The 11,502-nt window shown below is 44.2% G+C and overlaps 2 protein-coding genes across 10 annotated transcripts in view; one reads left to right on the top strand and one right to left on the bottom strand.

Moving 5' to 3' along the window:
- The window catches only part of KBTBD12 (kelch repeat and BTB domain containing 12), an 87,026-nt gene extending 78,870 nt beyond the window's left edge, over positions 1–8,156 (top strand). For 7 of the 9 annotated variants that reach the window (XM_025196816.1, XM_025196819.1, XM_025196814.1 and 4 more), the window contains one exon: positions 4,022–8,156. In XM_025196816.1, the coding sequence (XP_025052601.1) occupies positions 4,022–4,191 (170 nt within the window). In that variant the 3' untranslated portion in view covers positions 4,192–8,156. The remainder of the gene's footprint in view (positions 1–4,021) is intronic. The other 2 variants (XM_025196821.1, XM_025196820.1) reach the window with 2 other exon arrangements.
- A 249-nt stretch (positions 8,157–8,405) lies between these two features.
- LOC112549253 overlaps positions 8,406–11,502 on the bottom strand; it is a 21,035-nt gene continuing 17,938 nt past the window's right edge. Inside the window, exon 2 of the mRNA XM_025196813.1 lies at positions 8,406–9,262. Coding sequence (XP_025052598.1) covers positions 8,654–9,262 — 609 coding nt within the window. The 3' untranslated portion in view covers positions 8,406–8,653. The remainder of the gene's footprint in view (positions 9,263–11,502) is intronic.

Raw genomic sequence — 11,502 nt, 5'->3', positions numbered from 1 at the left:
AACGAAACACTTGCAGGAACACACTGGCTGGGTTTAGATTCACATTAGAAAATCCTCAAGCCATGTCTGAATCCAGTGATTTGAATCTGACCCCCAACTCCAAAATCAAAGTGCTTCAGGGCTGAGGTACCAATTTTCACTGACTTCTCATTAATACATTTCTTCTGCTCAAACATGTGACTATGCTTTGAGCACCGTTTCTTCTTATTTGAACTTTCTGTACCAAATGGGTGCAGTTTCCTTTTAAGTTAAGCAAGATAAGACAAGAGAAATGGATCACATCTATTATTACAACAATATAGATCCTCTTTTATCTCCCAGGGGCTGAGAGCTAACTAACACCTCATGTGCTGGCAAGCAGAATTTGTTGCAAGCAGAACAAAACCAGTTACAACAGCCCACAAGGAAAGGAAAACAAAGGCCACTGAAGGTTAGGAGTCACAAGGGTCAGGAAGAGACACAGCAAGACTTGAGGGGAGGGTTTCCAACTCCTCCTTTGATGTTTTAATTAGGACTTCTTGAAGTACTGTAACTGCCAACAGAACATTTTAAGACAGCTCCGCTGTTTGATTTTCCCAACCAGTTGTTTTATTTTTGCTACATTTCATGTCAAACAAAATCCAAAGCACAATAATTTAGTGCATAAGGAGATGATCTCACAATAAAAAACAGGATTGGAGCCTCCAGCGTCACATCTTGTGGCTGTTCGTGTCATCCTTTTTGCTTAAGAAAAAAAGAAACCCCATCCCCGCTCAGCCCTCCTGTGTCACATAGGAAAGAAGAGATCTGTTGGTACTTGTGTTTCTCTCAAGCAAGCCTTCCTTCTTCACACTTAACTGGGTATTTTAGCAGCTTGCTGTCTTCATTCCTGGATGGATGGTGCTCTCACACTTATTATTCTTCCTGTCTACTTGATGAACTGCCTGAGTGTGATAAGCAAAATATCACAACTGTTTAGCTCCCCATGGGCTGCAGGCAGAAATGGAAGGGGTACTGTTGGGACAAATCCCAAGGAGGTCTTTACTCAGGTTTTAATCAGATGTTTGTCAAGTAAATTCCCAGAGTGGAGCAAAAGCCAAGGAAATGCTCAGGATTTAGCCCCATGGACCTGTTGCTCTTCAACTTACTTTTCCTCTCTTCTACAGTTAACCACAGACAGAACTGAGGAAAAAAATATTATTAGCATTTGTGAACTTAGGAAAGGGGGAATCACTTTGCGCTGCTCTGTGAGAATCTGCATGACGAGGTGGCATATGGCTTCTTTAGATTCAGATGCATGTTGGTTTGAGGAAGGGCTGACTTTAGGGGCTCCACGGAACCAGCGGGTATGGAGGATCTACCACAACACAGAGTTGCCCCTAATTATCATTGTGGGAAGCCTATCTTGAAATTCCAAAGATATGTTGTTTCCATAGGACTCACTGCTGCACTGTGCAAGTCAACTTTCCTGAACTATTGAAGAGTCCTGGATGTATTTTAGGTCTCATGACAACGAGATATTGTGGCATATAATATTAGCATGTGTTGATCAGTGGTTTTGAAAGTATTTTGTGAAACCCTGGGATTCTGTGATAGATCATCTGGAGTCCTGCAAAGAGACTGGAGGCAATGGCAGAGCAGTCTGGGAGGTGTGGGATGCCACTGCCAGGCTGGGTCACCTGGCTCCACGTCAGTCTTTAAAATAGGTGTCAGGCTTCTCTGGCAGAAGAGCTTATATAAAAGGGTTCTGTGACTTCAGGAAGCTCAAGATCATGATAAGACAATACAGATGTTCCAGGGAAGAGTGGTAAATCCCCAAGACTGTTCTCAGAGGGGGAAGAAGCTGTCTGTGCTTCTAGTAATTAGGAGACTATATGAGCCTTGCTGCTGTCCTATTCATTGACTCTGTCCTCTTCTTTCCCTTGCTTGTTCATCATAAGATCATAGGAAAATAGGGCTGAAAGGGACCTCAGGAGGTCATCTAGTTCAGCCCCTTGCTCAAAGCAGGATCAGCCCTGACTAAACCATCCTAGCCATGTGTCTATCCAACCTGCTCCTGAAAACTTCCAAGGATGCCGATTCCACAACTTCTCTAGATGGCCTTTTCCAGCGCTTGGCCACCCTCATTGTCAGAAAGTTCTTCCTGTAGTTCTTTCTTGATCCACAAAGCAGAATTACTCACGCAATGGCATGGTATAAGCAATGATGTGCAGTCGCTAGATGTGAGGGAACTGTTTTTGAGGCCACGTGAAAAATGATCAAATGTAACCAAGAAGGAAGAGATGAATAGGAGCTCCAGTTCAGACTCTAAGCGATAGGGCTGTGCGAAACAGCAATGTTTAGTTCCGACTTCTGTTTCAAAGGGACAGTGTTTTGCTTTGAGTTTCGTTTAGTTTCAAAACTGCTGTTTCGTTTCGTTTCGTCGAAACTGTTTTGCTGTTTTGATGCTGTTTCGATGTTTCGCCCATAGGCTATAATGGGGAACCACAAAACTGCCTATAACTTCGTTAGTTCTTGCCTGATTTGGATGAAACTTGTAGGCATGCTAACCCCTTCTGAGGCCAAGTTTCAAGGAGACAGGTGTCATGGTTTCTGGGAAACTGCACCTCAGGCTGCTGACAAGCAAAACTCGTGACATGGGTGACAGAAAGCAGGCCAGTTCAAACAATGCTGCCTTTTATACAGTTTTTCCATCCCCCGCCAGAGCACTGGGATTGGAAGGGACCTCAGAAAAGGATGACAGTCACTGGCCAGCTACACAGTCGATATGAGAGCAGTCCTTCCCCACTCTTCCCCCTCCCTCTCCTTACTTTCTGTTTCCCTGCAGGCAAGCCCAGCTTGAGTTACGAAACACGAACATTTCAAAACTTTCGAAAAGTTTCGACTGCCCTCGTTTTGTTTCAAGGCTGTTTCGAAGCTGTTCATTTTGATTTTGCTGTTTTGAGCTTGAAACGAGTCAAAATAGCATCGAAATGAAACAGCCACTGAAATTTCGCACAGCCCTACTAAGCAATTCAACCTGGCACCAGATCACCCAGTCTCACTGAGAACAGTGCTGGGTGTTTACTGTTTGGTGTTGTGAAAGTTTCTTCTTCTGTTGGCTGTGAAATGTCTGTGCTTGGGAATCTTTGCAACTCAGGAAAAACTGTCTAGAGTTTCATCAACTGTAGAAGGGAGACAGCAAAGAACATCTGTGCCCTCTTTTCAAAGTACGAAAAGTTTAGGTTAAGGTCACTTGCTGCGAGAAAGTAACTTTAAAATGAAAAGCAAAAGTGAGGGAAATGAAAGGCACTTTTCTTTTATAGGAAAGAGGTTAGCTTTCAGTAGCAAAACTGCTTGAAAGTACAGGACTTGTATTAGCAAAGAAAGGGTTTTTTTTTTCCCCATTCCCTTTTTACAAGAAGTTTAATGCAGCATTGCTGGCTGACAGAAGCAAAATTCTCCCTATGTGGTGGCTATTTTGTTAAGTTTTGTTAGTCCTGCTAAAAAGCATCTTGTCTTAAGACTGGCTCTGATTTAGTAGCATTGTTCTCTTCTGACTGCTCATAGCAGATTTTTCAACTCTTCAAAATAGCCCAAGTGTATTTAAGGCACTGGAGGTTTCTTCTACCTTTGTTTCCATCCTGAATCACACAAAGCAGGGGTGTTCAGACTTTGCACTCTTTGAAACTACATTGTTGGAGAGTGTCCAGGAGCAGAGTGCCTTACAGAAGACAGTAGATCCCACAATGCAATGCTGCCGAACCACTTTAATCAAAGTTAAGTGTTGCATGCTGGGACCTTTTGTCTCCATGTTGCACCTCAACATTGAAGAGAAGAGGGAATAATGATCAGTATAGAATGCCATGTGCTTTATTCTGTTTATGGACTGCACATTAGTCAACCTACCTTAATAATGACAACAGAATGATGATAACCCCACAAAAAGGAACTTTTAACAGACACTTCACACACAAACTGGACTCATTCATTAATTGTGAAAACTCCTTTGACCCTGTTGGCTTAGCCTTTGGTTTTATATTGCTGCCACTTTTTTTTTCAGCTCGACACGAAGTTATCACCAAAGAGATCCTAGAGCTGGATACATGGGAAAACCAGTGGAATGTGGTGGCCGTCAATGTCCTCATGCATGACAACTATGACGTCTGCCTTGTCGCCAGATTGAACCCACGAGATCTGATCCCCCCGCCTTCTGATCTAGTGGAGCCGTAGAAATGCAGTTGTTTCTAGTGGCTCCAGAGTCTGCTGCAGCTGATGAACTCAGAATAAAGAGAGGGAGGCAGAGCGACATTGGAACTGGTCTGAAGTGACAGCTGGGTTTTACAGAGATGGCTCTGTAACCATGTGCATAGGCACAGCCATGCTTTCGAATGGTGCTTCCTACGGGCAGATCTAGAATTTTGAAGAGGGGGGTGCAGATGTTGAGATGCATTCATAATGTCTAAAACAACACATTTTTCTCCAGTTAAAAAGAAACTAGAAGCTTTACTAATATGCTAGGGGCCTAGGGCTGCAAAAATAAGTATAACTTCATTGGCATGAGTTAAAACCAATCTGCAAGGCTATGAAATAGGAGCTTCATTACCAGGAGCAGCTCGCAGAATTGCAAAACAAAGGCTTGCTTGATTGTGGACTATCAAGACCATTAAAAAGGAGGGATGGTCATTAACAGCTGTGGAATGAAGAGTTTAGAAGAGATCAGGTAGCTTATAATGAGTCATGAAGTCAGCACTGCCTGATTAGAAATGCTGCTGCTACTGCCAGACTGTTGTTTTTAAACTTTAAGTGGAACAGGAATCAGAGAAGGGTGCAAGTGCCAGTGTACGCCCCCCGCCCCTCCAAAATCTGCCCCTGGTGCTTCCCACCAGCTGCTACATGCCCCAGTACTAGTATATCAGACTACTGAATGACACTATAGGTTCCCTAGTCTGTTCAGCCTCTGAGCCTGGCCCAGGCACTCTGTAATGCACTCCTCTATCCATCTGCACAAGCTTTCGCTTAGACTGCATTGTGGATTGCTGTGAGCTGTAGTCTCCTAGTTGCAACCCAAGGCCTATTCCAGGGTAGAGCTGCATAGCTGAATTGCAATCAGCAGCAGGTCCAGAGAAAGGCTGAAGGTGCAAACAAAGTGTCAGGAGAAGATTTTGCCTTGGCTGTACCCCATGCAGTGTTCAGTGGGGCTAGCATGGATGGTAAGGGTGTCTGCTTTTGGCCTCACACAGGTATAGCTTGGACAGATAGCAGCAAGCCCTGTGCTCCTACATATAAGCAGGGACTGGAGAAGAGAATAGGCCACAAAACCTTTCACACTGTCTAAGGGCCAGGCATAGACTAGCTGAGGAGCAGGCTACAGCAAACTGTAACTGTAGCTTAAAGACCCCTTAAGGCATGCTCAGGGGCCGGTACTGAGAGGAGAAAAGATTGTGTCTCTTTGCAGTGGTTGACCCTCCTGCACCAGAGTCAGGGAGAAGTCTGACTTCTCCAAGGATCTGGGCTGCTGCAAGAACCTGCTGTGGAGCCAGAGCCTTACAGCTCTAACATGGCTGTTTGAAGCCCTTCTTTTCTCTTTAATTTAATGTTTGAGAGAAGGACAGGGAAAGGAATTAAACAAAAAGTAAAAATAGAACTAAGCCAGTTTTCTTAGCAGACCAGATTTGGTGCCATACACAGACCAAGCCGTTGCCATTTAAGTGAGGCTGTTTTTTAAATAGAAGCGTGCGTGTGATCAGAGGTAAACTGTGCTGAGAGAGGGGTGCGACTGTTTCCATAGGGAAAAGGAGTAGTTCAGACAGAATGATTCCTTTAAGCTTCCTCAAGCAGCATTAAGTAGAGCAGGTTAGATGACAGCAGCCAGGAGATGCTCTGAAGTCTCACCCAGTAACAGAGCTCCAGTTTGAATAAATAATGTCCCTTTATATGTTCTCTTGTGTCTGCCCTTTGTTTCTGAATGTCATTTCCTAGGCTGTTCAGGCAAGAGGGCTGGAAGGTTGAGCAGCTCTCCTGGGCCAAAGCTGCAATTGAGAGGATGCTACTCTAAAGAGACAGTGAGATCATCAATGGAGAACGTATAAATATATTATAAAGCACTGAAGCAGTCCACAGTTCATTTCCAGCTAGAGGTTGCCTCTGAGAGTCACAGGGGCAACCGCAAACCTGGATAGAAGTGATCAGCAAAGAAAGAGTGAGTCCCCTAAGTAGTGTGAGCACGGTCATTTGCAGGGCAAGATTTTCAGGCTGGAGTGGTTTCTCTCTGTGCTCTTCTTGAATCATATATTTGGTAGCAAATATTTCAGCAGTTGATTTCTCTCCTGTGGTCATTGCAGGGGAAGTTAGAAAAGATGACCCAGAAGCCCTTTTTCTAGGACTAAATTATCAGATTCATCAATTATTCCCTGGACTGCCCTGTGGGGCTGTCAACCTGTCTGTAACAACACTCAGTAGGAAGGACACCAAAGTTTTCTCATTGTGGGCGTGCTTCATGCATGTTTTACAACGCTGTAATTTAGAGCACTTTTTATAGCACTATAAAGTGACAGTTCTCTTAAACATGACAGAAGTGCAGTGTTTGGGGAAGGAGAGTGCCTCTGAGCCTCCCTGCATTTTCCAGGCTAGGAGGCAGGGGGTCCTAGGCAGCCTCCTGTTGTTTCTCCACTGGTGAGAAATTTGACCAACATACAGAAGTTATTTAAAGCACTGTAGGTTGCTGAAGTGCTGTAAAATACAGTGCTTCAAATTTGATACCTCATTTAATAAGGGTTAATTTAAAACTCTGTGCCCATTTTTAAAGTGCTATAAAGTAGAGTTGTGCAAAAGGGCACCGTTCCATTTCGCCCTCAGTTTCGACGGGTCAACGGAACAGCCTTCCAATTCGAATTTCATTTCAAGTTGAAACAGCTGTTCCGTTCCATTCCATTGAAACAGAACGGCTGTTTTGACGCTGTTTCGACGTTTCACTGGGGGATGGGAAGTCAGTCCAGTTGGGCTGCTTCCCCATCCCTGGTGCTAGATTCCCCCCCCAGGGCCGGCGAGGCAGCCCAGGTGGGCTGCTTCTCCATCCCTGGCACTAGATTGTGCGGGGGATGGGAGGCAGCCCAGCTGGGTTGCTTCCACATACCCCGTGCTAGATCGCACCAGGCACGGCAAGGCAGCCCAGCTGGGCTGCTGGGGCTGCCTTCCACCCACAGTGCGATCTAGCGCTGGAGATGGGGATCTAGCGTGGGGGATGGGAAGTCAACATAGCTGGACTGACTTCCTATCCCCAGCCTATGATCGAAACATTTCGAAAGTCGAAATGTTTCGACTAGCCTCATTTTGTATTGAGGTTATTTCAACGGCCTTTGTTTCATTCCGATTTTCCTGTTTTGACCTTGAAATTGGTCAAAACTGTCAAAACGAAATGGCCAGCGAAATTTTGCACAGCCCTACTATAAAGCCGTGCACTTCTGTTAAGTCACGGCAAAGGGCTTTAAATGGCGAAAAAAGCAACTTCTGTACACACCGTATACGCCATGCTGTATGGAGGGTGACCCGACCAATTTGTTTTGCTTTGTTTATAGTAGGAAAAAAATCTAGGAAAGAAGAAGTGAGGCTGTGATCCTTATGACTCAGCTTCCGTCTCCCTGCATGTTCTGTAGGCAGAGTGCCTTTGACAGTCTAAACACTCGCAGTTGTGTATGCATCATCTCCATATTGTTAAATCACCCTGATTTCTTTCCCGTGTTGACATTTAGCTCATTAAAACTTCAGGGTAGTGTTGTAGCTAAGATGAGCCCCAGTGGTAGTAAAAAAAGTAGCTGGTTCTTAGGATCACACCTGGATGCTCAGGCTTTTAAATACCTTTTCAGGAATGAGGTGACAGTAGAGTTTTGTGAGTTATAAAAAAAGAAATAGCAGAGAGCACCCACAGTTTCTCATGTTAAAGTAAAGAACCTTTAATTGCTTAAGCCTTGCTGTCCCTGCAGAACAAGTGTGTCTGCTGTGTTCAGGCATGAGAATTGTTTTTACACAGCTTTAAAGTTCACAGGAATTGATACTCCTGAGTCACAATTCACTCAGGTGGATAGTTCTTCAAGAGTTGGTATGAACAGGTCCTGCAGGTTACTTCGATCACCGCTTCCGCATCTGCCGATTTTGTTTCTTTCATTTTATTTATTAACAGCTGAGAAAAATAAAAAGAAAGGAACAATCCAAATGTTTCTTATTATTTTTATTTATGTGTTTGTTTTTCTGAGCACTCCTGGTATGGCTTTTAATTTTCCTCACTCGACCTATTGGAGCGCTGAAATACATGCCATTAGAGGGACCCCAATCTGTCTCAGGGAACTGCTGCAAATAATGGCAGCAGCCTAAACACAGCTAGAGCCCCTCCATCAAGCTTGTATTCCAGTGATGAATTGACACTTCCTCCCCACTCTTTACATGTTGTTTCTGTCACGGATATCTTAAGAGCTAGACAATGACAATGCGTCCATCACGGTCTCTCTTGATAACTGGCGGAGATAAGAACTGATAAATTAACTGCCCTAAATTGTATTCAGCTGCCAGAACTGGAGTTCTGGGGCTGCTGTCATTTTGTGTGGCCTTCCCTCATCAGAGGTCCCTCAGGAGACACCAGAGCTCAGTCAACCCAAGCATGTATTCAGTACTGCTCAGCAGTCTCACTACAAAATCCTAGCTAGTAGCAAGACTTTTCATCTCTCTCCTTCTCTGTTACACCCAATTCCCTGAATTCATTTGCAACAGGAAGTTTTTTTAAGGTGGTTATTCTCCCAAAATACATATATATAGAAGGGGTCCATTGGCAATGCATAGGGAGTGCAAGTAGGTGCACATGCACCCCCTGAGAAAAGGCACTGTCAACACTGCCAGTGGCGCCTGGGGGCAGTCGCCGCTCGCCATAGCCCCCCCTCGCCACCACAACCATGAGCAGCATCTGCAGGTGGTCTGCAATCGCCGCTGACCACTGCTGATGCTGCTGGTGGTGTCTACGGATGGTCACTGACCGCTGGTTAGCGCTCGCCACCCCCCCGGGCTGCTGCTGCAGCACCATGGCTGCCTGCAGGAGCTCCCTGCTTGCCACCATCATGCTCCCACCACCGATAGCGCTGCCACCACCGCCTGCGGGAGCTTGCTGTACCCCACCAGCCTCCAGGGGCTCGCGGCGTTCATGTTGATACCTGATTTTTCTGACATCACTCAGCCGTTTCATGGTGCCAAGCTGGGACTTCATCTCAAGGTGGAATGTCCTTACGATTCTGGAAATTCTGTGATGACTCCAAAAATTCTGACAACAACAATTCTACTAAATTTTCTAATTCAACAGTTTGTAATGGAAATGTGACAGGCGGAACAAGAAGCAGAAAGTGAGAAGTATATATCTGAGCCACAGATCGCCACAAATTTCCAGGGATAAAGGTTGTAGAAAGAAGCATACTTCAACATCCTGCTTGCCATCAGACACCTTTGAGGTAAATAAACTGCTCCAACTTTTATCCGAGCCTAATTTACATAAACTGAACTTTTCCAGCCAAGAGAACTTATAGAGCCCTCCAGCTCTTCTGTACAATATGAAGTGTCATTTCTACCTGGGAGAAATGTTACAGTCTTTGCATTCTCCTTTGCCTGAGGAAGGGCACATGAGCCTAAAAGCTTGCAAATAAAGAACATTTTTTGCAACTATCTACTTGGTCTAATAAAAGATATTGCCTCTGTCACATCAACCTCAAATTTCCACAGACTTTGCAAACCTGAGTGATACATTCACGAGTTTGTATGTAACGTCACCCTGCTGGAAACATTCTCCCCATTCTTGATTTCCTGTTTTAAATCCTGATACCAAAAATGATAGCACATATATTCACTGCTTGTGAGTTTCACTAAAATGGTAGTTGCTTGCTTTAGCCACTGCCTGTCTAAACAGTTGTGAACTCAGTTTTCAATTAGGTCCATGCACACATCATCTACGACAGTGTTTCCCAACCTTTTCCAGCCCAAGGCACACTTACATTAGTAAAAGTTTTCTGCAGCATACCTGTAAAGGCATTCCCCATCCTCATACCTGTTGTAGCTCATTGCCATGGCACAATTCCATGGCACATCTGTTAATTTCTGACGGCACACTTTTGTGCCACAGCACACTGGTTGGGAAACACTGATCTATGATTCTAGAGTGCAAACAAGGAAGCACTGGCAAACTATAACACTGTAAAAATGACAAGAAGTTGTTATGCAAAAGCAGGCATTAATTTCAGCATCACTGTTTGCCAAAACAATAAAAACAGTAACTGAAGGTGTTGCATGCAAAGCATGGGTGGACCTAGAATTTTGAAACGAGGGGTGCAGATGGTGAGGTGCATCATGCCATATACTACAACACATATTCTCCTAGCCTGCTCTATTACATGCAGGAGCTGAGTTGTTGTGAAATGACACTCATCTTTCACACATGTAGAAGGATTGAGCCCTGGCTTTTTACATTTATACCCTTTCTCATCTGAACAATTTGAAATGTGTAACAAGTCCTTCCACCTTCTTATGTGCCATTTTAAGCGTGTGTTAAAATTATTTCTTTAAACAAGGCATTTAAATCAATGTTAAAAACATATAAAGTTCTACATCTTTATTGCTTTCCTGCTAATCTCTTAAAGCAAGGGTATTCTTTTCAGCAGTTGTTTCTCCTGTAGTTGACTTCTTCTTTCTTTTCCTTATTAGGACTCTCCATTTTGGTCTCCTATGGCACGTGAAGGCCTTTCAGCAGTTTGATTCATGAATCATGATGCTTTGAACTTGTTGGTCAGAATTCCAGCTACTTTTTTTTTGCCGGCGTCTGGAGCTAGGAATTTTCAAGCAGCCATAACAGATCATCTATCAGCAGCTTCAAAAAGAAGCCATTTTACCACCGGTTATGCTCAGCTGGAGCTAGCACATAAGCAATTTACTACTATTTAATACTTTGAGGTTGAAAGCAAAGGATGTATTTTTAAAAAATGGCTGAAATATATGCAGAATGTACTCCTAAGTGCACCTCCCTTATTTTCCTTGGCAAGCATCTCGTCTCTGCGTTCTGCAGCATTCCCTCTGGCTGTTTGATGGAATGATTTAATAACACCCTGTGATTTCAACCACAAGGTACTCTGGAGTAAGGGTCACAAATTTATGTTGCACAGTGCAAAAGTGCAGCAGAACAAAAGGGCTGTATTTCCATATAGGCCGACCTGCCTTGCTAGAGCAAATGGTATTGAGCTCTAGCAATACCATAAGGCTAATCTGTGTGAGATCTAATAAGGCTATCTGTGTGAGAAAGATACCATATACATATATGAGGAGTTTCTTATTTCCAGCTTTGGTTGGAAGTTCTGTGCTGTGAGCAATGGGATCCTTCTTACCTAGTACCTGGTGATTCTGCCAAGGTGTTAGTTCTGCAGGACGATTAAGCGTGAGCCTGCCTTTAAGCATATTTGTGTCATAGTTTCATAGTTTGTAGGGTCGGAAGGGACCTTGACAGATCATCAAGTCCGACCCCCT

The sequence above is a fragment of the Alligator sinensis genome, unplaced genomic scaffold (genome assembly GCF_000455745.1).
Source record: "Alligator sinensis unplaced genomic scaffold, ASM45574v1 scaffold839_1, whole genome shotgun sequence".
NCBI lineage: Eukaryota > Metazoa > Chordata > Crocodylia > Alligatoridae > Alligator > Alligator sinensis.
Note: the sequence above shows the minus strand (reverse complement) of the source record. Positions and strands in the feature narration are given on the sequence as shown.